The 27,261-nt window shown below is 39.9% G+C and overlaps 1 protein-coding gene across 2 annotated transcripts; it reads right to left on the minus strand.

Annotated features, from left to right (window-relative positions):
* Positions 1–2,238: 2,238 nt before the first annotated feature.
* On the minus strand, positions 2,239–24,360 carry trafd1 (TRAF-type zinc finger domain containing 1). Of its 2 annotated transcripts, none has more exons than XM_034170349.1 (12): positions 24,145–24,360; positions 17,012–17,056; positions 16,790–16,925; positions 15,400–15,453; positions 14,891–15,323; positions 12,875–13,159; positions 11,165–11,229; positions 4,609–4,869; positions 4,398–4,527; positions 3,983–4,178; positions 3,786–3,840; positions 2,239–2,409 (listed from the first exon to the last, which is right to left on the minus strand). In XM_034170349.1, exons 2-12 carry the CDS (start codon positions 17,044–17,046, stop codon positions 2,374–2,376), a joined length of 1,686 nt encoding a protein of 561 aa, XP_034026240.1. In that variant the 5' UTR covers positions 17,047–17,056; positions 24,145–24,360; the 3' UTR covers positions 2,239–2,373. The 2 variants fall into 2 exon arrangements, with proteins under 2 accessions (XP_034026240.1, XP_034026239.1); XM_034170348.1 differs by having other exon boundaries at positions 3,983–4,181.
* Positions 24,361–27,261: the final 2,901 nt, after the last annotated feature.

The following is a 27,261-nucleotide window of genomic DNA, read 5'->3' on the forward strand; positions in this document are numbered from 1 at the left end:
ACAATAACATTTTTTAGGTCAAAAATGCAAACATTTTATAACCTCTGTTCCCCAATCCCTTAAAAAAAAAAAAAAAAAAAAAAAAAAAAAAAAAAAAAAAAACTACATACAGTGGTATGTAAACATTTGGGCACCCCTGATGATTTCCATGATTTTCCTTTATAAATCATTGGTTGTTTGGATCAGCAAATTCAGTTACATGTATCATATAGCACACGAACACACTGATATTTGAGAAGTGAAATGAATGAAGTTTCTAGTATTTACAGAAAGTGTGCAATAATTATTTAAACAAAATTAGGCAGATTCATAAATTTGGGCACCTTTGTCATTTTATTGATTTGAATACATTCAGCACTAATTATTGCAACATAAAATTGGTTTGGTAAGCTCACTGACCCTTGACCTCTTTACACAGGTGAATCCAATCATGAGAAAGGGTATTTAAGGTGGCCATTTGCAAATGTTTCTCCTCTTTGCATCTCTTCTAGTGAGTGGCAACATGGGAGCCTCTAAACAACTCTCAAACAAAAGATGACCTGAACACAAAGGTTGTTCAACATCATGGTTTGGTGGAAGGATACAAAAAGCTATCTCAGATATTTCAGCTGTCAGTTTCCACTGTGAGGAACATAGTGAGAAAATGGAAGACCACAGGCACAGTGCTAGTTAAGCCCTGAAGTGGCAGGCCAAGAAAAATCTCAGATAAGCTGAAGCAAAGGATGGCGAGAACAGTCAGTTAACCCACAGACCTGCTCCAAAGACCTACAACATGTTCTTGCTGCAGATAGTGTCTCTGTGCATCATTCAACTATACAGCGCATTTTCCACAAGGAAATGCTGTATGGGAGAGTAATGCAGAAGAAGCCTTTTCTGCGTATACGCCACAGAGTCCCTTGAGGTATGGTAAAGCACATTTGGACAAGCCAGCTTCATTTTGGAATAAAGTGCTGTGGACTGATGAAACTAAAATCGAGTTATTTGGACATAAGGGGCGGTATGCATGGCTGAAAAAGAACACAGCATTCCAAGAAAAACACTTGCTACCTACAGTAAAATTTGGAGGTGGTTCCATCATGCTATGTGGCCAGTGCAGGTACTGGGAATCTTGTTAAAGTTGAGGGTCACATGGATTCCAGTCAATATCAGCAGATTCTTGAGAACAATGTCCAAGAATCAGTGAAAGACTTGAAGTTGCACCAGGGCTGGATCTTTCAACAAGACAATGACCCTAAACACTGCTCAAAATCTACTAAGGCATTCATGCAGAGGAACAAGTACAATGTTCTGGAATGGCCATCTCAGTCTCCAGACCTGAATATTATTGAAAATCTGTGGTGTGATTTTAAATGGGCTGTCCATGCTCAGAAACCAACAAACCTGACTGAACTGGAGATGTTTTGTAAAGAAGAATGATCCAAAATACCTTCAAGCAGAAGCCAGACTCTCATTGGAAGCTACAGGAAGCATTTAGAGGCTGTTATTTCTGCAAAAGGAAGATCTACTAAATATTTAAGTATTTTTTCTGGTGGGGTGCCCAAATTTATGCATCTGCCTAATTTCATTTAATTATTGCTTTCTGTAAATACTAGAAACTTCATTTCACCTCTCAAATATCAGTGTGTTTGTCTGCTATTTGATATATTTAACTGAACTGCTGATCCAAACAACCAATGATTCATAAAGGAAAATCATGGAAATCATCAGGGGTGCACAAACGTTTACATACAACTGTATATATACGCTTTCAAAAGCATCAAATGACATCAAGACACAAACTAGAAGAGTCTGAAAGAACAGGTAAAGTGAGAAGACAACATCCTCTCCCAAAGTTACAATGATCATGTCAGACAAAGTTGTGCATCTGTGACTGATGTCCAGACAAAGATTGGTATAGATATATACAGACTATAAATCAGAGGTCTCAAACCAGTTCCAGAAAAGGCCAAGAGGGTGCAGGCTTTCTGTGCAGCCACTCACTCCAGCAGGTGATTTCACTGATTAACATCACTTTGAGCAGGTGAAATCAGTCAATCAGTGAAATCACCTGCTGGAGTGAGTGGTTGCACAGAAAGCCTGCACCCTCTCGGCCCTTTCTGGAGCCGGTTTGAGACCTCTGCTATAAATGAAATCAATTTGGTAATTTAAAAAGTTAAGGCCAAACGTTAGCAACACAAGCAATTGAAATGATACCAAATAAAGAAAATACACTTGATTATAACTAATTAATTATATTGCAATAATAAAATTCTAAATGTAAGATACTAGTGATCACACAGGCACTTATCATGTGTGTACATAATTATGTGCAAAAGCATAAATGGAAAAAAAAAATGTGATATACAATGAGCACCTTTTCTTTTAATTATGCTCTCACTCTTCTTGCTGATCATTCTGCTTCTTGGGCAACTGAAAACAAATTAAAGGGAAAAAACCATACAATTATAATCAGTATATTGTGATAGACACCATGTCAATTATTGATTGACCAAAAAAGGAAAATGCATGTTAAAGGAGACTTTATACTTATATTTAAAATATTTTAGGAAACAAAATTAGTACTGCGAGTCAAATAAAATAAAGCAGTGCAATATTACGGAAAAATGTAACATGAATGTTTTTATGGTGGATTTTCTCTATAGTCATGTGTCCATCATTTAAACGTGTACAGTAAAAGACATTTTGTCCAACATCTTTTTTTGTACATGTTACAATATGGAGAGAATAAAGTAAAATTTCTAATTATACTGAAACGACACTGTACCAAAAATTTACTGCCAAGTACCACTGTTTTTTTCCCCAACTTGGAAACACAAAAGCAGAAGTCAGCAAGTCATTTCCTATTTTCGCTTACCACCACTGATCCCATATGTATGAAGTGTAATAATCTCAAGTCAAGAAGCCATCAGCATACTGTCCACCTGATAAATAACTATATTGTTCTCAATATAAGATGGCATGCTTCTTCTTGTAAATACACATTAAAATTGGGGTCATCTTATATTAAGGGAGTAGATTTAACATTCCAGTACATCCACAACAAGAGGTGGTGCCAAATACTGGTGAAACAAATGTGCTCCCCATTAAGTAAGGAAGTTGTCACGGTACGTTAGCACGGTTATTTCACAGCAAGAAGGTCCTGGGATCGCTTCTTGTCTGGTCTTTTCTGCGTGGAGTTTGCATGTTCTCCCCACGCTTATGTGGATTCCTTCCAGCTTCCTCCCACTTCCAAAGACATGCAGATTAGCTGAACTGGAAACACAAAATTTACCGTAGGCAAGTGTGAATGTGTTTATCTATATGTAACCCTGTGATAAGACTGCCATGCTGTCCACTGGGTACCCAGTCTCTTGCCCTACGACTGCGGGGACAGGCACACAATCCTTAACTCGAATATATGGGTTTAGAAGAAGAATGAATTAAGCGATCCACGGAGACGTTGTGATAAAAATTAAAGCTCCTGTTGACGAATGTAACAGAGTCAGACAACTCTCAAGTAGCCATGAAATAATGGCATGACAAGAGCATAATGTTGGAAAATGGTGAACAGAAAAAGACCATTTTAAAAATACCAAATCAGATAAGTTTAAAGTGGATTTAAAAGCAGTTGCTTCCAAGAGACTGACAGGCAATTGTCAGCATGTGACTGAAAAAAGAAATAAGGGGCTGCCCATAAAATGTGCTTTTATTTACATCATTTTAAAACCTCCATTCCAAGAACCCTTAACTGGAATAAGTGGCTACAGAAAATGAATAAATGAATGAATGAAAAACCGTAAATGCACCTTTGTCATGGGATTCCGCCTGTTCCCTCTCCCTTCGTTTTCTGGTAGATGTAGTCTGTTGGACAATCAACTTCACATTAGTTTACTAAAAAACAAAATTTCTACAACATGAACATTTTTTTTTTGATGAAGAGTTTCCAAATACTTTGTTAAACCAACTAAAATGAATGCAAAAGATGCTTCTTCATTGCTTTTACCCTTTCAGTTGTGTAGAACCAGACTTTTCATTCTGACATGAATGACCTCCTTCTGTGTCTCTGTCATGCTGCTGAAGTCTGTCACAGTTAGACATTTTCCTTTGACTTGGGAGTCCAATGTAGCCTCTTTGCCATTCCCCTAAGCTTGATCTGAATGATGCCTCCCTGTCAAATGCAAAATCCTCATCCAAGAAGTCAGCTAAATGTGGAGGACAGGGGAAAAGGCACACACAAATATACATTAGCAAACAAACACATACAGGATCCAAAACAAACGCATACTGACAGAACCAAAGAATGTCATGAAATCAAATTAATATTGACCATTTGGTAAAAATTTACTTTGTATGAAATTTCAAGATAAAACACCCAGAGTACTTCTAATTTGGTAATTAGTACTTTAATCATACATTACCCTGATGCCTTATTCTTCTTTGAAAATCTGGGGAATTCCGACCACCACTGCTGTCTTTAACATTTTTAATCAATGTTTTTGTTGTATTATTCAAAGGATGGACAGCCTGAGGGCGCATATCGCATTTGTCCTTGAGATAAAAAAAAGTTATACAGAATAAAATCACAACATTCCATTTTATTTGCTACCATGTTAGTCAAGAGTAACATACCTGATGGTGGAAGACAACAGCTTCTTCTAGAGCCACACCACAGAATTCACATGGAATTACCACATCACCCTCTAGTGGACTGGCTGGGGGGCTGTAGGAAGGTGGGGATACAGAACGAGGGAAAGTTGGAATGTTGGAAGCAAGGGTGTCTGGTAGGCAGTGCATCAGCCCTGAAGAATTCCTGCTCATGCTGTCTTCAGTAGGTGGAAATGAAGGCTGCTTACTGAAAGATGCAAAGGCTGAGGCTGGGCTGCACCCGGTCTGCAAAAAAATGTAATTGTGTAAAAAAAAACAAAAACAAATAGCCTCAAGGTTAATAACTTGCATGTTGAACCTAATAATTGTCATTTGTTGGTGAATATGAGTCACTTGTTCAAACAGCCACTAGCTCTGTTAAGATGACAGGTCTCCAGGTCATGTGACTGCTAAATCTGAACAATTCACTGATTAAAACTGTGCAGGTCTCAGAAGAACAAGCGCAAGGGTGACAAAAAAAATTTAGGAAAAATCCTGCTCTCTGCATTGCTTGCCAGTTCTATTGTTTCAGACATTTACAGGTCTTTGCCACAGTGTTGTTAGCAATTCCAATGTTCTACCAAAAACACTGCCATTTCGCTTTTATGTGGCACAAGTGCAACTCCCAATCAGACAAAGTTGGGGCAATGTGGAGGGAGAAAAACCACACACACACACACACACACACACCCCCCTTACATTTACTTTTGTGTTTCATTGCAGACAGTATGAGTTGTGTGGTCAACTTCATTTGTTTTATATATATATATATATATATATATATATATACATATATATATATATATAAATACAAATAATGGATGGAAGGAGTCCAACATAGAGAAATATTGGATGAAGAAAAGTTATATTGGACGAGGCGTAGCCGAGTCCAATAGTCCAATATAACTTTTCTTCATCCAATATTTCTCTATGTTGGACAGCTTGCCATCCATCAATTGTTATGTTCTCCACCCCCTCCCAAATTAAGCAAACAACAAAGAGTCAAGTAAATTAGATCAATTTATTTTGTTGTGAACAGCATATGATTGATTCTGATGCAATGACTGCTTCTAAAACATCAGTAGCGTGCTTGTCAACCTTCTTAGTGTTTTTTGGCATCCTTGGAGTTCAATATTTCCACCAGTTCCTCCTCTGTGAACTCAGCAAACCTGGCTGGCAGACGATTTTCTGCTGTTGTTGACATGTTTGTTGGCATTTTTTCAACCAGCATCTGTCAGTTAGTTCCTGACCTTCGCATGCTCTGATTGGCTAGCTGTTGGCAGTAAGCTCTAGCGCTACTGGTCAGTGGGAACCGATCCAATATAACTTTTGGTCCTAGCCTTTTTGGATCCAACATAACCAAAATACGGGTAAATGATGGACACACACGTCTCCACTCCTGAATTTAAGGGCTGCAACACATTCTACCACAAAATTTGAGATGGGGGCCATTCATTCTAAATATAAGGACAAAGCCATCAATTTTACAGCCAATTTTCTTGAGGCAAATCAGTGGATGGCTACATGAACTTTTCCAAGCCACTGAATAAGTCTTGGACTTCATTTACATGAAGACATACAAACAGTATAGTATTGTATGATAAATCTGTCTTGTTTAAAAACTGGATGACTGTTCAAAGAGACTACTGAGGGATGCAAACAAGACACCAATGACAACTCTGACAAAATTAAAGTTTCCATGGATGAGAGTGAAGAAACTGGGAACAGTACCACATTTGCCTGTTGCATCTCCATTCACAGCTTCATGATAGACTGGAGAATGATTTTAAAAAAGGAAAACCCATCAAATCTAAGCTCAGGTTTCCCCGTTTGCTTTCTGGCAAACTACAGCTGAAATTTCACATTATTTTTTAAATCCTCCTCTATACCACTTAATCATGAAACCATATGACTGCAGCAGGGAAAGCTGCACTATGCAGTTCCTCCAACCATAACCACAGAAGCCTCCAGAGTTGTCTGGGTGTCTTGGTGGCTTCTCTCACTAGTCTCCTTCCAGCATGGTCACACAATTTCTGAGAACTGCCCACTTGACAAAGATACACCATACAGTTTGTATTTCTTAGTGATTGATCTAAATGCACATCAAAACATATTCAGTGCCTTGGAATTGTTCATGTACCCATCCCCTGACTTGTCTGAAGAAAACTGACTGTAATAGTGATGATTTAATCCTTCCACTTAGAATTAATGATTACATGTCCCAACTTCTTTTCTGGAATTTCATGCAGGTCTTATATGTAGAAATGGATGGGCATACAGCTGCATGCAAAGGTTTGGGCACCACTGATAATTTTCCATGATTTTCCTTTATAAATCATTGGTTGTCTGGATCAGAAATTTCAGTTAAATGTATCATATAGCAGATGAACACACTGATATTTGAGAAGTGAAATGAAGTTTCTAGTCTTTACAGAAAGAGTGCAATAATTATTTAAACAAAATTAGGCAGGTGCATAAATTTGGGCACCCTTGTCATTTTATTGATTTGAATACATTTCGCACTAATTACTGGAACACAAAATTGGTTTGGTAAGCTCACTGATCCTTGAACTCCTTACACAGGTGAATCCAATCATGAGAAAGGGTATTTAAGGTGGCCATTTGCAAATGTTTCTTCTCTTCGCATCCCTTCTAATGAGTGGCAATATAAGAGCCTCTATGCAACTCTCAAATAACCTGAAAACAAAGACTGTTCAACATCATGGTTTAGGGGAAGGATACAAAAAGCTATCTCAGAGATTTCAGCTGTCAGTTTCCACTGTGAGGAACATAGTGAGGAAATGGAAGACCACAGGCACGGTACTGCCTAAAGTGGCAGGCCAAGAAAAATCTCAGATAAACTGAAACAAATGATGGTGAGAACAGTCATAGTCAACCCACAGACCTACTCCAAAGACCGACAACATGATCTTGCTATGTCTCTGTGCATCGTTCAACTATACAGCGCACTTTGCACAAAAAGATGCTGTATGATGCTGTAATGCAGAGGAAGGCTTTTCTGCGTACATGCCACAAACAGAGTCGCTTGAGGTATGCTAAAGCACATTTGGACAAGCCAGCTTAATTTTGGAATAAGGTGCTGTGGACTGATGAAACTAAAATTGAGTCATTTGGACATAAGGGGCAGTATGCATGGCTGAAAAAGAACACAGCATTCCAAGAAAAACACTTACTACCTACAGTAAAATTTGGAGGTGATTCCATCATGCTGTGGGGCTGTGTGGCCAGTGCAGGTACTGGGAATCTTGTTAAACTTGAGGGTCACATGAATTCCAGTCAATATCAGTAGATTCTTGAGAACAATGTTCATGAATCAGTGACAAAGTTGAAGTTGCACCGGGGCTGGATCTTTCAACAAGACAACGACCCTAAACACTGCTCCAAATCTACTAAGGCATTCATGCAGAGGAACAAGTACAACATTCTGGAATGGCCATCTCAGTCCACAGACCTGAGTATTATTGAAAATCTGTGGTGTGATTTTAAGCAGGCTGTCCATGCTCAGAAACCAACAAACCTGAGATGTTTTGCAAAGAAGAATGGTCTAAATACCTTCAACCAGATTCCAGACTCTCATTGGAAGCTATAGGAAGCATTTAGAGACTTATTTCATCAAAAGGAGGATCTACTAAATACTGATGTATTTTTATGCAACTGCCTAATTTTGTTTAAAGAATTACTGCACACTTTCTGTAAATCTTATGAACTTCATTTTACTTCTCAAATATCACAGTGTTTGTCTGCTATGTGATATATTTAATTGAAATTGCTAATCCAAACAACAATAAGTTATAAAGGAAAATCAGAGGTGCCCAAACTTTTACATATAACTGTAAATAAATTGACAGTGACCACACAAAACTTGAAATATTTTTTGTCCATTCTGTCTGCAATGAAATAAAAGGCAAAGTAAATGTAAAGATCACTTTTTTTTTGTATTTTACATACCGCCCCAACTTCTTCTGATTTGGGGTTGTAAATGCAGAGTGATCTCACACTCACCTACCTCAAATGGTAATACTATTATAAATACTATGTATTTATTACCTTCAATAAGCAAATAGCAGACAGCACCCCTTCCAAAATTATAGAATAACATAATGTATGAAGAAACTGTTCATTAAGCATTTTTACTTTGAGGCAAATACTCAAATCAGACACATGACACAAATGCCATAGCTCATCCTGTGTCTGTTTTTGTTTGTATGGCTTTTGTTAGCATTTTCCCATAGAGCCAGGGTTCTAGCCACACTGGGCGACCCCGCACGGTACTGCAAATTTCCGACCCGGCTTTCGGGGGCAAATTGGATGTGCCGCCCAGCACAGAATTTCTGAAAAATGAACTGAAATGTTGCTGACAATGTACCAATTCGAACATATTTCAAGCTTATAGAGTCATAGTTTTGCAATTTTAAACCAATAATATTTCTCATTTTCTTCATATCAAATCGCAAACAGTAGATATCACAGAGTCAGCACGTTCTGTGGCCATAAAGCTGCAAAGAGTAGCTGGAAACACCGTCTCTGTTCTGAGCTGAAGGAAAAAAAAAAAAGCCGCCTTGAAAAACTGAAATTAATCCAGGACCTTCTGTATCCGTATCTGAAGATACATTCAGAAATTTGGATTATTTTACAACCGAAAAGCTTTGTGTTTCCAAAAAGCTCAGAGTTTGAAAAACAGCATGAGAGAGAGAGAGGGGGGGGGGGGGGGGGGGGGGGGGAGGGAGGCGCACAGCGTCAGTGAAAGGAAAGTGAAAATTATTCACAAAGTTTTTCATTTAAAATAGCAGGTTTGAAATCAGTCCAGATTCAGCTCTTGTTTAAACAAGGCAACTGGGTGCTATATTGTTTAAAAAGAAACAGTAATGTAATCCCACTCAAATTGTTGAGAAAAAAAAAAACTGTCAGGATGACAGAAATCTGAATGCTTCACTGGATTAAAAACTACTGTGTGGCATTTTTGAAGAGAGTAAATGCCATGTCCATTAAATATTAATGTGTTTTTAACATTTTCAATGTTATTTAATTTATTAACTTAGACTTTGACAGAAACATGCAAAAAAATAACTGAGCTTACAAATATTACAACATAAATATATATTTTTTGTTTATTATTCTTGCATTCAATGCGTCTATAACCACCGAAAATTAGTTAAATTAAGGCGGTGGTATAAAGCCATATAGCTTCAGGGGGCCATGAATCCAGGGACCTGCGGTCCCCTGAAACTATGAGCCACAATCACATAATTTAACCGGCACTAAAATGGTCCTAGCTAGAATCCTGCCTGAGTGCCACTTTTGTTATTCTCCTTTCACTTTGTTTGTCTCACCTGTGTGTGTGCGTGTATGTGTGTAGGCGTACACTGCACTGTCTGGTGTCTGGTTTTTGCACACGTGTTTTGTCTGTAATCACGTTTTTCACCATTTTCACATGCCTGTCTACATTTGTCATCATTTCTGTGAATATCCCACCATTCTGTCTCTAACCCCAACCCACAATCACCTCCTGTTGTGTAATCATATGAAAGTTATTTCTCACATTATGTAAATCAATCAATTTGACCTGAAAAGTCTGTATTATGTCCTGCATTTTGTTTCCTTGTTAAAGTGTGCTCCAGTTTCCAGCTCCAGTAGCAGAATATATATATATATATATATATACACATACATACATATACACACACACACACACACACACACACACACACACACACACACACACACACACACAGTATTATGCAATTATCTTGAAGTTTTCATTTCTAAACCAAATATCGACAAGTCTAAAAATCCAAAACAGTCTTCAGTTAAAGGAAAGTGCTCAGAGTTGTTGGAACTGTCTCAATGGAAGGAAACAAGGCCCCAACACAGAGCTGTCAATGAATACAATGGAAAGACTGATGCAGAACGCTGTGAAAATAGAAAATGCACAACAAATGAAAACCTAAAAGAAACAGATCTCACTGTCTGGGGCAGAATTGTAAGAAATATATTGTCTGTAAGTAATATTACCTTTGATAGATCAAATAACCTTGTAAGGTTAGACCTAAGATCGTAACTGTTTAAAACAGTTTGGAGCCTATATGGATTAAACATGGTAGAAAAGTTGTTCAAGAATATAGTGATTTGATTTCGCACACAACTTATCAAATGTCAAATCATAAATAAATAATTTGCATGAACTAATTTTCAAACATCAAGTGCAGATGTTACCCTCGCTGAGCGTTCCTGTCTAGCTGGAAATATGTATCAAGGAGCCAAAATATTAATCTGTTGAACAAAAATTGTTGCGTGTCATATCTCTCATTTGTTTATTTGCTATGAAATAAAACAGCTAGGTGAACATATTTTAAGTGTAATGTGTCTAGTGTGTGGTAGGGGCTGTAAATTACAATTAAAAGAGAGCAAGCTTTTAAAGGTGAAAATTGCAGGTCTGGTACTGTAACAGTAGAGTTCTACTGCTAAACTGAACAAGTCTCTGAGCAGCGATTCACATAAAGCAATAAATGAAATGTAAAACCTGATGTAAAATTAGATCCTCTTCAGGAAAGAGTTCTTCACAAAATTCACAAGGTAGCATGGCATCTATTGGGGGACAGAGAGAAAAATGCATTTTTTTCAATCATCTTTTCTCATCAGAATTACATAGAAAGAAAATCCATCTCACAATGTAAAAACAAATACACAACAATAAAACATTATGACTAATTAATAAATAATAATTAAACATTTTGATGCAGAGTGGGATTACTTTCAAGGCGTGCAGATGGACTGGTTGCCTGCCTCAGCATTTGCCATCCATGGCCCAAGGCAGCTCCATAATGCAGTGGATGTGGCAGAGTGTGGCCATCAGTAAATGCTCACAAACTCTACTTTAAGTCAACAGCCTTTCTTTACAATCAAATGTTCATCCCCGGTTCTCAAGACCAGATACCTAAGTGGCTTTACTCTACTCTTTTCTACTCTTCTATTTTACTCTTACTTTTTAGATATTTAAATATACCTTAGTATACTAGTATAGTTCCACCTTAGAACTGGAATATAATATATAAGATATACCTTACTGAATTTTCATATACAAGCAGAAAGGATTTAAGCAGAGAAACAATCCTTCAACAACATGGCAAGCTGCAGTTCCATCTATAGATCACAAGATGACATGCATTAACAGGACAGACGTTCAGCTTTGGACACATTATGTATTTAGGGAATAACCCTGTTGTGTCTGATGATATGCGGACGTGAATGCTGGATTTTACAGTTGCAAATTGAGTTTTAGCAGCGAAGCGTTTTCATCCGCAAATCATCAGACAAGGGAGTTATTCCCATTCTAAACCAATTCCATAATTTGCAGGGTTTATTTTTCTGAAGTAATTCAGTCAGCGAAGCTTACCGTAGCAACAGCATTGCTTCTCTCGCTCTCAGCTGACAGCGCCATTATTGACATCTGCATAGCTACGCGGTCAGCGTGCAGAGTAATACATCAAATGTGTAACGGTCGAATATTCTGGCACTGTCAACATATTTTATGGTCAAATCTCACACGATTAACCAATCAGATTTGCGGTACAAATGTAACTGGATTAGAATTGTTGCTTGTCTCCATGGTGTCGTTCTTTCTTAACATAGACTGGGATTTGACTAACTGATGTTCTACCAGTGTCTCAAGAATCCAAAGATCATATGTTTCTGCACAATAGACATGTACAGTAATTACAATACTGGAACATTCAATGGTGTTGCAGTGCAAAGCTCTTCTGAAGCGCCCAGTTTTAGATGCCCATCTCTTCCAAAATGTGAGGCAATCGGATGCAGTAACCAAAGCATCTTTGTAAGTCATCATCATGCTGGTCAAATGACATTCTTGACTAAGCAGGTAAGGCAGAAGTGGGTGGGTCACTACTAAAAGATCTGCCAGACAGCAGTGACACCCTAGAGACATGTTGCCTGCTCTGGGATTCAAGCCCATCACTTCCACCCTAACCACTATTCCACGCATCAATTGCAAGTACCAAGATCTCTCTCACACACTCACACACACACACACACACACACTCACACACACACACACACACACACACACACACCACACACACACACACACACACACACACACACACACACACACACACAAACACACACACACACACACACACACACAGCATTAAATGGACATTTTGACCCATTGTTGAAAAAGGTTATGTTCTAATCAGCCTCTTTCTTAGCTTACCTGTTTGATCTTGGTCCAAGAAGGAAGTTGTGGTTGTGCCCGTAGTGGCACGGGAGTTGTTGTTTGAGGGAAAGGGTTGTGAGACAACAGAGGTGTTTTGGGTTGTCCCAATGTTGCGGTCCCAGATATTTCTCCATAGGGCTCCCTCTACACTTCCACCCACTGATTCGCCATCACCCTGCAGGCTAAGAGCCAACAGGTAGTCCAGGCCTGACGAGTCCTCATCTACTTCACCATGTGGCCATACACTGCTGCTGCCACCAAGAAAATCACTCTGATCCAGCACTATAACAAAAATAAAATGCAATTAGCCCAACTGATAGTTTTGGCAAACACTTTTTTTTTTATTTTAGCTGTATATTGCAGCAATTCAGAAAAAAAAAAAAAAAAAAAAAATCAGAAAAGAGAAAAAAAAAGTGCATTATTGTTCATAGCAGACTGTCAGCTTTGATGTGATTTAAATCCAAATCAAACAAATAGGCTCCTGCACCATTTCACAGTCAGGTATATGAAATTGCATTTTTATTCCACTGACACAGAAGACAAAAGGTGTAGAGATTTCAAGTGTTTGATATACACTACAGTTGTTATTGCAATGATTAATAAATTGAATATTTATGGCACAGTATGGTGAAGCTGCTGACAGCTCACCATCCTCAGCAACAAGGTGATCATACACAGATGAGACAAGTGAACAACATCACAAAGACACCCATAACAACTCTCAGAGTGAGAAACTTCACAGACTGTGATTGGAGAGGCTGTACAAAGAACACATTTCAAATTTTTTCATCACCACATCACAGATATATGGTAAAGTGGCACAGAGGATGCTTTTTTGTGTTTATGTTTTAAGTGGAGAGGAATGTTCCACCTTTTAATGCATTAAATCAATGGTCAGAAGACGCATGGAAGACGTGTCACTCTGCCAGTGCTGTATAACCAAAACTATGATTACAAGGGATAAAAAAAAAAAAAAAAACGAATGATGATTTCAGCAGTTTTGAGCATTCTGGCATTTTATGACATGTACAGAGCTCAACAGTGTGGTTATGCAAGAAAAAACAAACAAACAAACAAAAACTAATTTATACCATCCATAGGGATTTAGATTGTGGACTAAAAAATTGTAACCCACCAAAACAGACTACGTTACAACACTGTAATGATGGAATGTGCTCCTGCAGAAGCCACAAGTCTGTATATTAATTTTAACATAAATGTTTTATTCACAATGTCACCAAAAAAGATTTTGTTCTTAAACCCTGTGAACTTAACCAGTTATTTCAGTCAACATGGGAAATGCTGAAGTAAGCAGCTCAATGGCTCATCTAGTGTAATTATCTGTGTGTGTAAATGAATTTGCTGCACCGAGTTCAAATCCAGGTCGACAGGTGTTCACATAATGTATTTGCTTTTTTTGTTAATTCTGACATCTTTTATTATGGGTGGCTATAATTTACTGTTCACAAAATCATCATATTCGCGGCAGCAGATGTGGTATAAAACCTGGCAGTGACCAGAAATTAGTTGGTGAGCATGTGAGTAATCAGATGACAGACGATGCTGCTCTAAATTAAATGCAACAGCAACAAGTTAATTTGAGGATGCCCAAGCAATGACTACGTTCAAGAATGAAGTACTGTACCATACCCTTCCTTTTTTCGTCCATTTAAATCCAAATGTTATGGTCATGATTCATTTTCTATCTGATTGGCTTGGTTGAAGGCTTAAAACACTTTATATAAGGATTTTATGAAACCTTAAAGTAGAACATGGATAGGATTTTTAGTTCCAGAACTGGAGCCCTTGAAAAAAATGGGTGGTCACTGCTGAGTTCAACTGAATTATATGTTAATATAAATCATTTTTAAGGCGGCTTTAAATTAAATGAGAGTGCAAGAATGATGGCCTTCTCTTTACTCACCACGTAGATACCAAATTAAACCTAGTGGGTACTTTTACTCCAGAAGCAAATTTAGTGACACTTAAATGTCAGGTCATTGATAAACTCACGGTTCCCACATGTTGAATTTCTCATAGCAGGATCCTTCAAGTCAGCTGAACCTTGTGGTCCCCTTATCCTGCCATAAACACTGCTATCAAGAGCAAATGCTTGGTGTTCTGCTGCACTTATGTTGTTATTCTTCAGACCCCTCTCTTCAGCTTTTAGGAGGTTTCGGATGGAAAAGTTTTCCAGCCATGGACTTGAAGACGCTGGATCTACTGGACTGTGAAGTGTCCGGCTGTTGTTCCTCTCTTGTGGTGGTGTCAGGCTGCCACATAAAAATGGATGCACTGCTTTCTCCCGCAACATTACATTACACTTGCAGTGCTGGCACGTTTCAGTGCGTGCACCGCAGTAATCCTCATGCTCTTTGGACTGGCTGAATACAAGATCAAGTTCACAATATTCACATGTAACCAGCCTTTGAGAACAGTCAGAGGCCTGCAAGAGTAACAGAAAAGCCTAATTAGTGGTTTGAACACAGATAAATGGTACAGAAAATTTATGTTACAAATACCTGGTGACTATCAATTAGATTCTTCTCAATCTTCAATCCACACTTGCATGTAACCTGAAATGAAAGTGAAACTCCTATTAGAGTCCACTCATCAAGCCTGACATTCAGACTGAACAGTCATTGCATCATCCCTCCATTATTCATTCACATTTCCTTGTATTATATAACCTTTTGGCAAAAAAAAAAAAAAAAAAAAAAAAAAAAAAAAACAGTTGAGATTTCTAATGTTATTTAATGGGTTTGATATAACAGACATAAGGAGAGGCTGCATTACCCACCACTGAGTGAGCATACATTGGGTAAGTCTATGGAGAATGCCGCTAATTGTAAAGAAAGAGGTGGAATCCTACGGAAGCGTATTGCATTCACTGGATATATATATATATATATATATATATATATATATATATATATATATATATTTAAATCAGGCAGCTGATCTCGTAATTATGAGAAAAGATCTCATAATTACAAGAAAAGATCTTGTAATCTTGCAAGGCTATTTTTAGTTTTATTTATTTATTTATTTACTTTGTGTGTGTGTGTGTGTGTGTGTAATTGCTTCCGTACAGTGGGCGTCCATACTTCCAGTCCCTCAAGACAAGCGTGAGAATTCCCAAATCATAATTGAAAATTGTCCAATTTGTAACCTCCGACACTGCGCTGTGATCGCATACCACGTGCACACAAAGTGTGGATTTTCTCCTAAACTGTTCCTGGATGAATCAAACTCCTCTAGCAAGGCGGAGCACAGGGCACCCAGACTGACATGTGCCTGGCTGGGAGTGAGCCCCTCTTTGCTTGTCAGTGGTCGGTGGGGCTGTGTGAGTGAAAGCTGGAAGTCTGGAGAGGAGCGAGATATGTCTCATTTTGGTAAGATGCCCCATGCACCTCCCTGGACATTCATCCAGGAGCACCTTAGGGGAAAAGCTACACTTTGTGTTTGATTACAGTGTGTTATCATGGGCTAACCTCAGCCCGCTTCTTTACTGTCAGACTGGTATATATATATATATATATATATATATATATATATATATATATATAAACTATTTAGTCACCTGATCTTTTCTCATAATTATGAGATCTTTTCTTGTAATTACGAAATCGGCGGTCAATTTTTTTTTAATCCAGTGAATGCAATACGCTTCCACAGAATCCAAAGATTTAGGTCATTACAAACATTATAATATTCATTTCTGACATAACATACTGGTCAGTGTATCAACATACTCTGTGCCACTTTCTGAGTTTGACAGAAATAGACCCATTTTCACAAATTTAAGGGTAGTATATCCAATTTCAGTACATATCTATGTTGGTGAGAGAAACCCTACACTTAAAAAAAAACAAAAAACACACATCTACAGTATTACAGCAGAAACTTTACTTGTATGTGCTCCTGTTGCTTGTGCTCTTGCAGATCAGCCCGTGGCACTGGCTCCTGGCACACATCACACAGTGCAATGTTTCTGCGACAGTGGATCTCATGTGTAGTGAAATTACTCTCTGGAATGTCATGCTTGCTAGAGGGGTAAAGGAGATTCAGGAAAAGCATGTTCATCACAAAATAAACATCAGTGATCATTTTAGTTTACTAGTTCATGCTTACCAGTTACCACAAAACTGTGTAGTTTGATCTGCCATGTCTTAAAGCCTGCAGACAGCATGTAAAGTTCATATTAATCATGCTTGTTTAAAAACTTGTTTGAGGTTTTTGGGGACACATACAACGCACAGTTTATAGATAATAGTTTCAGTTTTCTTACAAATACACAAACAAGGTCATTTTTAAATATTGTCCAGTATAACACTTTGAACAATAAAAATAAATAAATAATAATAATAATTTTAAAAGAATGGCGTATGAATGAAACTGGAAGGCACACACTGCACTTAGACAGTGTATATCCCCGCTGGAACTAAACCATTATTTCATCCACCAACTGCAATCAGAATTTTATCCTTAATCCCTGTCAGATATGTGAGGCTTCAAAATGAGAACATGTTAGAGAATCAGATCTGTCTCACAATGTTAAAGAAATTGCTGAATACTTTGACATATATTCAGAAAACAAGCAAAATTCGCCCAGCTGCTCTTGACCTAGAGACCACCTCTCCACAAATTTTCATCTTTATCCATAAACTACTTTTGATTTGAAGAAAGACTTAAAACAAGAGGTGATCGATTCTCTGTCAGTTGGCATAAAGATCATAAAATAATCCAACTCTTACATTTAAAAAAATGCACATAAATATGTATTTTTCCTGTCTATACTGCATTAAAAGAACTGCATATATTCTCTATTCTATTATATATTCTCTATCTATTCTATATTTGATAGTTTTACAAGAACACAAAAAATGGCAGCTGTATCTGATGATGAGCTTGACTAATTATGCTTCGTTTATTTCAATCCATCAAATAATGATTTCAAATCAGAATTTGAGAATAAAAATACCCAAATACAGATATCAGCTGATATGAGGAACATTGTCCCCTACGTCACATTTCATCAAGTAAATAATTTATAAATTAGACCATTTAAGTTTTGACTGTGGCTAGAGAAATGCAATTGTACATCATTCTGAGAATGTTCCAGGTATACACATCCTTTGGCATCCTCCACTGGCAGGTCTCAACCTCTGACTCATACAGTGCATCTGGAAAGTATTCACAGTGCTTCACTTTTTCAACATTTTGTTTCATATAACGGGTGAGTGGATCCTTGTCATTTGATTGTTGCTTTCTATGTCACGTGACATGGATTATTTGTCCCGTTTGTGCTGCGTTGCATTTGGCATGCAATTTGGTTTTGCTGACGGACAACGATTTGAAGGATATAATTGACAGTACTAATTCTTCTAAAACACACACACAAATCCACTACGCTATAAGCCAACTGGAGGCATGAAGAGCTGTTAGGATGAAAAGCTGGACTAATTTCTGATGTGATTTTTTTCACTGCACTAAGGAAGTACACAGTCCGTTTTTTTTGTTTTGTTTTGTTTTTTTGAAGTACAGGAAGTCAGTACACAGCATCACAAACTACTGCTTTTCCAATTTGACTGAGAACAATTTTGGACTCCTATTTAAAGTTCGTGTTGGACTGTTAAGCAGCAGTGATGCACCAAAATGCAAGTCCTTTTTCTATTGTCTATATATTAATAAAATATCAAATGACAAGCATCTATTTTAGCCGTTATATAAAACAAACAATGAGTACTTTTTAGATTATTTCAATGGAACGAATATTTAATTTGGCAAAAGCTGAAACGTCCCATTCAACTCCGCTTCATCTCGTTGAATGGAACATTTCAGCTTTCACCTCATGATATATTCGTACCATTGAACAAATAAACATTCATTATTTGTATATTATATAACAGCTGAGTGGATCCTTGTCATTTGATTGGTGCTTTGTATGTCACATGACATGGATTAATTCGACCCATTTGTGTTGCATTGCATTTAGAGTGCAGTTTGGATTCATTTAGAGTGCAAATTTGGTTCCAAACGTTTGGTACCATTGCACTCTGCACACACACACACGCACACACACATGCGCGTGAATACGTGCACACATGCGCATGCACATGCGTGCACGTGCATGCATGCCCACACATGCGCATGCGACCAGACACACAATGCACACACGCACGCACGCACACACAAAAAACATATCCACTGCGATGTCTGAAGGCTGTTAGCAGGAAGTTGGAATGAAAAGCTGGACTAATTTCTGATGTGATTTTTTTTCGCTGCACTGAGGATGTACAGTCTTTTTTTTGGTAGTACATGCGCGCACAAGCGCCGACCCGGTTGTGTGTGTGCGTGTACGGGGGACAACGACCCTACTGAGATGATGATTTGATTGAGCTAAATGACGCTGCTAATTCTTGTAACACACACAAAATCCACTCCACTGTAAGCCGTCTGGATGCATGAAGAGCTCTTCAGATGAAAAGCTGACGTGATTTTTGGCTGGCATGAGGAACTACACAGTCTTTTTTTTTTTTTTCTTTATGGAAGCCCGAAGTCAGTGCACAGCATCACTGGACTACACATCACAATTTAGACTTTAGCAGCACCAAAATGTAAGTCCCTTTATATATATATATATATATATATATATAAAAATTAATAAAATATCAAATGACAAGGATCTATTTTGGCTGCTATATAAAACAAATAATGAATGTTTTTACATTTTTTCAGTGGAATGAACATTTAATTTGGTGAAAGCTGGAACATACCATTCAACGAGGCTTTGCCTCGTTGAATGGTATGTTCCAGCTTTCACCTTGTGAAATATTCATACCACTGAATTCATAAACATTCATTATTTGCTAAGAAATCACATGTACATAAAAAAGCTTTTCAACCTATACCTTAGTATACTAGCATAGTTCCACCTTAGAATTGGAATATAATATATAAGATATACCTTACTGAATTTTCATTAAGTATTCACAGCCTATGCCATGAAGCTCAAGATTGAGCTCAGGTGCATCCTGTTTCAACTAATCATCCTTGAGATGTTTCTACAGCTTAAATGGAGTCCACCTGGGGTAAATTCAGTTGATTGGACATGATTTGGAAAGGCACAAACCTGTCTACATATAAAGTGAAAGGAATTTTCTGCAGACCTCTGAGATAGGATTGTTTCAAGATTGTTTGATTGGGGAGATTGTTTCAATCTGGGGAAGGATACAGAAACATTTCTGCTGCTTTGAACGTCCCAATGAGCACAGTGGCCTCCATCATCCATAAATGGAAGAGGTTTGGATGGACCAGAACTCTTCCTAGAGCTAGCCAGCCGTCTAAACTGAGCATTCGGAGGAGAAAGGGCCTTAGTCAGGGAGGTGACCAAGAACCTGGCGGTCACTCTGTCAGAGCTCCAGCATTGCTCTGTGGAGAGAGCAGAACCTTCCAGAAGGACAACCATGGCTGCAGCAATCCGCCAATCAGATCTGTATGGTCGAGTGGCCAGATAGAAGCCACTCCTTAGTAAAAGGCACACTCCTAAGTAAAAGGCACATGACAGCCCACATGGAGTTTGCCAAAGGGCACCTGAAGGACTCTCAGACCATGAGAAACCAAATTCTCTGGTCTGATGAGACAAAGATTGATGAACACTTCGGCATGAATGCCAAGCACCATGTTTGGAGGAAACCAGGCACCATCCCTACAGTGAAGCACGGTGGTGGCACCATCATGCTGATATCAAAGGAGTGGCTTCAGGACAACTCTGTGATTGTCCTTGAGTGAGCCAACCAGAGCCCAGACTTGAATCCGACTAAACATCTCTGGAGAGATCTGAAAATGGTTGTGCACTAACACTGACCAACCAACCTGATGGAGCTTGAGAGGTGCTGCAAATCAAGAAGCATCATATTCAAGAAGACTTGAGGCTCTAATTGCTGCCAAAGGACCATCAACATAGTATTAAGCAAAGGGTGTGAATGCTTATGTGATTTCTTAGTTTATTTTTAATAAATTTGCTCATATGGTAGATCTTCATGTACTAACTTTGTGGCCCAGCTCTGTACTTTTTCCAGTAAAATGCAGTCTTTTTTGTACAATGGTGTCCACACTGGATAGCCATATTGAAAATTTAGTTCTCACTATTGCTGTATAGAAAGGCATCATACTGTCACCGTCGAAATGGCTATAAGTCCTGTGTATCATGAAAGCTATTTGCTTTACCAATTTGTGTGTCACAGTGGGGTTCATCTGGATTCCTAAATTTTTCTCCAGCCCAGTAGTACCGTTTGTCCTTCGCTGTCCCTTAAGCTGTGGTCACAACCCGCCGTACTTGCACGTGCGTGCAGTCTACTTGCAAAAACGTGGGCTAAATTTGGAGATCCGTACATCATAAGAACTGCCTCAGTACGAATTTAGGAGCACGCAGACACGCCGTAGAGGTTTTAGTGCATGCAGAACTTTCGCTGTGGTCAGGCTGCGGATTCACCAGCAGTACAGATGACACACGTTGTGAGTACTGCCTCAGTACAGATTTAAAGCAGCACATTTTCATTCAATTACTACTGAATTAACCAAATCCGTACGTAGGCAGTACGGATTACGGCACTCACCACATACTATGGAGGCCGACAGACTTGCATACACAACGCAGCTTCTCACTTGAACTTGGACTTTATTTCCAAACGTCAGCAACACACACTCCACAGCTTCAGTCTGTTAACTAGCTGTAACTTTTCGAGGCAAGTAAACACTCGTACAACTGACCGCTGCAGGCTGGACATGCTCATGCATCGCCGACGCCGAAAAACACCTGCCGCTCCGGTCACTAATACCATCCACAAACATTTGAATATGAGACTGATCAACATCTGGCATACCATTAACAAACACCACAAAGAAGAGTGGACCTAAGATGCTCCCTTGTGGTATCCCACTCTTCACATCTGTCACTGTGGACAGACATCCTTCTATGTTGACTCCAGTTTTTGAGAAAATCTCTGATTCACTCTAGCAGCTTCCCTCTGATGCATATCTGTAATGTTTCAGCAAGAGTTGGTCATGAGGGACTGTACTGAAGCATTTGGCAAAGTCTACACTTTTTTTTTGGTCCAGGTCCTTCTTTTTAGGAAACCCAACCCTGTCAACACTCAGCATTTTATTGTCCAGAAGGTGGGATATGACTTTATTAGTTGTTCTATCACCTTGCAAATGATGCAAGTGGGGCTCAGAAGTCTGTAATTCCCAACTACTTGTTTCTTTTTTGTTTTAGTAGCAGATTTCTGGAAAATGCTGTAAGGATGTTGCTGGGGTGGCTGCCCATTCCTCTTGAGTGAACAGGTCCTTGTGATTTCAATAGATTTCGTTCCTTCAGCTTCTGGAGTACTTGTCCAGCCGTAATCTCAATATTTTCAAGAAATGATAAGTAAGTCCATTCATTGAAACTTGGCAATTTGTTAAGTCTTCATCTGTGACTACTGATGCAAAAAAAATTTGTTCATCTTTTGTTCAAGTTAGCTTTGTCTTTTACATCACCTCTCATAACTGTCTGTGAGATCAGAAATTTGATTTTGAGTCTTTATTTTACTTTGGGAATAGGAGTACAAGGCTTCTTTTTTGAGATTTTCTTCTCAAAGTCTCTCTTCACTCAGCAGCATGCCCATTTTGGCTTGAGTTCTTGCTCTGGTATATCATTTGTAGCCTTCTTGTGTCCTTGTCAAAATTCAACCCCTCGTCCACGTCGTGACATGGACATGGACACTACCGTGGCCATTGTACTGGCCCGTGGCCACTACAGTAAACATGAAGGCCCAACAGGAATACCGAACATGAGATGGCTAACGGGGCTGTGGTGAAACAAGAATTTCTCAATCAGGCAGAGGTGGTGATGGCTTGTAACCCAACAGCTGTGTAACCTGATGAAGGCTGCACCAGATCCTCAGACCCTGATCGCCTGGGATTGCCCAGCCATTGGACCAGACTAAGGATCTGTCAAGGGCCATGCGTTTGTCGACACACGACGACATTCCCACATTAAACAAACCCACGCACAGGCATCTCTTGATCAACCGTGGATGTAGATTTTGTATCATGTCTGGAACTGACCAAGAGACAATCTTCTTCACCACTGAGGGATTGTTACCATGATCTCTCCATGTCTTGAAGGCTTTCTTCCTTTACTAAATATTGTCTATCTTTTGCCAAGTCAAATAAAGCAGTCATTTCTTCTCTACATTTGGTCTGATTTCTTGTATATGTCTATGCACAAGGACCTAGATGTTTTCAATTTTACACCATACTGTCTTTACATTTTTGTCATGTGATGGCCAGTAAGTCTTTGAGGCATCCTGTCACATGCTGTCATAAGTACCTTTGCGGTGGATGTAGCATAGTTGTCTGGGGCACTCCTCAGTGTAGCAGTTGAAACTGAATCACATTGCCACACTTTTTCCAATTGGTGCATGTGATCTGATATGGTCCGTCATCCCTTATTGGAAGTGTCTATTTTTTTTTACGCAGCCATACTAATAATATTTGTATGTAGTGCAGCATTGTTAAGGTTATGGTTATGGTTAGTGGTTATGTGTAGGATCAGTGGTGGTAAATTATAATTACATGTATATAAGTATGTAGCCTTATGACCACGTTTCCAATATTGATCAATGACGGATACATTACGTACAAATAGAATTTCACTATACAAATACGGCTACATATGCAACCTTCTTTATTACTCATCATGTCCTTCATTAGGCATGATGTATTAACTGGTTAAAATGTTAAGATTTATTTCATTTTAAAAAAGACAGATCACATCCCTAAATGAACTTTCCAACAAAATAGGTTGCATAAATGTATCATCATTATCACAGCCAGACAAGCTTGGCTTCTTATTGTTTCTTTATTTTTTGGGATAGAATGCATGTCTGCGCAATTAAACGTGACCTTATCTCGAAGAACGATTCTGTACGTGACAGCCATTTGGATAGCTCTATGCCAAAACCAAAATAAACTACTGCACATTTTTAAAGCCTAGCACTCAGTAAAACACATTCGTGAATTGTCATCGTTCGAAATTTTAAAGTTAAATACATTAGAAAAAATAAGTGAATTACATCGAGAATTTTAGGAACCTGGTCTTAATTCTGTTTCATAAAACTCGTCGTATTATCAATATGATGACTAATTTACTGTAAACGGAGACGTGTAGCTTATCCGCTAGCATTAGCTACCGTTGACAGTTCTCTGGTTTTACTTACCCTCGTTACCCAAACAAACGGCAAGCGTTAGCTGGCAAAGATGACCCTGGTTAACAATAAATTCCACGTCAACCTTTTAAATAACAGGCAGCGTGAATGTTACCTGTCCAAAGCATATTTAATTTACATTAAAAAGTTGGACTTGTAACTAGCTAACAGCTACGAAAGTACGAGCTTCCTGTTAGCCTTCGCAAAGCTTAGCTAAGCTAATCATCTTCATGAAGCAGTTTTCAGTTTACACTGAAGCTCCGACTCTTGTTTCATTTCCAGCGTCATATCGTTGACACATTTTTTTAAACTACGCACATATTACTTTTACCCACTTAAAACAGCTTTCTCTTCAGTCAGACATTTAATAAGATCTTTAAAGTTCTTGTTTGAAGAATGGTTTGATTTAAGTAAATTATTGCTCCATTTAGGTAAAACTAAGTGTATCATATATGGAAATAAGCCCAGGAATTTATGCAGGAATGTATTATTATGTGATATTGAAATTGAACTTGTAAATGAAACAAAATTTCTTGGGGTTTTTATTGACGATAAATGAAGTTGGAACACACATATAAATGATGTTAAAGCTAAAATGTCAAAAGCCATTGCCATTTTGCAAAATGACAATGGCTTTATACATGTATAAAGCTCTTCCTCTCCCAACACTCATTAACTACCTTATTATCATTCGTTGCTTGTTCCCCTTGTTCTTCGGCCTTTGAAACTGAGAAGATGCCTAGGAGCAGTTTATGGAGTCATGTGGTTCATGGATAGAGGTGGTGATGCTGATACCTTTACAGAAAAAACAAGTTCCAGTTATTTTCAGGTCCTGTTACTTCCTGTTTTACTGTATGATTGTGAGACTTGGATGCTAACCACTGACTCAAAGTAATGACTGGATGTCTGTGGTACATTTTTTCAGACCATCCTTGAGTACAGCTGGAATTAGTTTATATAAAACAAAAAGTTATTTTGGGAGACTTGACAGTATTGTGCATTGTGAAGGAAAACCAACTCTAGCATTATGACCATGTGGCACATTTCTCTGGAAAGTTCTGGCATGTAGGTAGCCAGGCCTGGGGTTAGGGCTTGCGCACGAGTGCCTGGTGGTCGGGCCTTAGCCCATGGGGCCCGGCCGGGCTCAGCCCGAAAGAGCGACGTGGGCCCGCCCTCCTGTGGGTTCACCACCTGCAGAGGGGGCCATGGGGGTCGGGTGCAGAGAGGATTGGGTGGCGGTCGAGGGCGGGTGGCCCGGAGGCCCGGTCCATGCTCACAGCCCCTGGCTGTTGGGATGTGGAATGTCACCTCGCTGGGGGGGAAGGAGCCTGAGCTTGTGCGGGAGGTTGAGAGATACCGACTAGAGATAGTCGGGTTCACCTCCACGCACAGCTTGGGCTCTGGTACCCAACTCCTGGAGAGGGGCTGGATGCTTCATTTTTCTGGCGTTGCCCACGGGGAGAGGCGGAGAGCTGGGGTCGCATTGCTTATTGCTCCCCAGCTCAATCGCTATGTGTTGGAGTTCACTCCAGTGAAGGAGAGGGTCTCGTCGGGGACAGGTCTCTCACCGTTGTCTCGGCCTACGGGCCGAGCAGCAGTGCAGAGTACCCGACCTTCCTGGAGTCCCTGGGAGGGGTACTAGATAGCGCTCCGACTGGGGACTCCATTGTTCTCCTGGGGGATTTCAACGCCCACGTGGGCGGCGACAGTGAGACTTGGAGGGGGGTGATCGGGAAGCACGGCCTCCCCGATCTGAACCTGAATGGTGTTCAGTTGTTGGACTTCTGTGCTAGTCACAGTTTGTCCATCACGAACACCATGTTCGAGCACAAGGGTGTCCATAAGTGCACGTGGCACCAGGACACCCTGAGCCAGAGGTCGATGATCGACTTTGTAGTCATATCATCTGACCTTCGGCCATGTGTCTCGGACACTCGAGTGAAGAGAGGGGCAGAGCTGTCAACCGATGACCACCTGGTGGTGAGTTGGATCTGCTGGGAGGGAAGGAAGCCGGTCAGACCTGGCAGGCCCAAACGTACCGTGAGGGTCTGCTGGGAACGACTGGCGGAACCCTCTGTCAGCGAGGTCTTCAACTCCCACCTCCGGGAGAGCTTCTTCCAGATCCCGGGGGAGGTTGGAGACATGGAGTCCGAGTGGACCATGTTCTCCACCTCCATTGTCGATGTGGCCGCTCGTAGCTGTGGTCACAAGGTCTCTGGTGCCTGTCGCGGCGGCAATCCCCGAACCCAGTGGTGGACGCTGGGAGTAAGGGATGCCGTCAAGCTGAAGAAGGAGTCCTACTTATCTTTGTTGGTAGGTGGGACCCTGGAGGCAGCTGACAGGTACCGGCAGGCAAAGCGTGCCGCAGCCCGTGCAGTCACAGAGGCAAAAACTCGGGTCTGGGAGGAGTTCGGGGAGGCCATGGAGGAGGACTATCGGTCGGCCTCAAAGAGATTCTGGCAAACCGTCTGACGCCTCAGGAGGCGGAAGCAGCTCTCCTCCAGCACTGTTTACAGTGCGGGTGGGGAGCTGTTGACCCTGACTGGGGATGTTGTCGGGCGGTGGAAGGAATACTTCGAGGATGTCCCCAATCCCATCGTCACATCTTCCAAAGAGGAAGCAGAGACTGGGGACTCAGAGGCGGACTCATCCATTACCGAAGTCACCGAATTGGTTAGAAAGCTCCTCGGTGGCAAGGCTCCTGGGGTCGATGAAGTCCGTCCTGAGTACCTTAAGTCTCTGGATGTTGTGGGACTGTCTTGGCTGAAACGCCTCTGCAACATCGCGTGGCGATCGGGGACAGTGCCTCTGGATTGGCAGACTGGGGTGGTGGTCCCTCTGTTTAAGAAGGGGGGCCGGAGGGTGTGTTCCAACTATAGGGGGATCACACTCCTCAGCCTCCCCAGTAAGGTCTATTCCAGGGTACTGGAGAGGAGAATTCGACCGATGTTCGAACCTCGGATTCAGGAAGAGCAGTGTGGTTTTCGTCCTGGTCGCGGCACAAAAAGGTCCTGTTGCTTCCTGTCTTACTGTATGACTGTGAGACTTGGATGCTAACCACTGACTCAAAGCAATGACTCTATGTCTGTGGTACATTTTTTCAGACCATCCTTGAGTACAGCTGGGATT

The sequence above is a fragment of the Thalassophryne amazonica genome, chromosome 5 (assembly GCF_902500255.1).
Source record: "Thalassophryne amazonica chromosome 5, fThaAma1.1, whole genome shotgun sequence".
In the NCBI taxonomy this organism is placed as follows: Eukaryota; Metazoa; Chordata; class Actinopteri; order Batrachoidiformes; family Batrachoididae; genus Thalassophryne; species Thalassophryne amazonica.

What these genes read in the sequence shown, in the direction of transcription:
- trafd1 (XM_034170348.1), bottom strand. Translation starts at nt 17,046, where the DNA reads ATGGCAGATCAAACTACACAGTTTTGTGGTAACTG. An exon ending in AAATTCAACATGTGGGAACC is followed by an intron (nt 13,160 to 14,890) that starts GTGAGTTTATCA and finishes TTTTTGTTATAG; the next exon opens with TGCTGGATCAGAGTGATTTT. An exon ending in AGGATCTAATTTTACATCAG is followed by an intron (nt 4,870 to 11,164) that starts GTTTTACATTTC and finishes ATTTTTTTGCAG; the next exon opens with ACCGGGTGCAGCCCAGCCTC.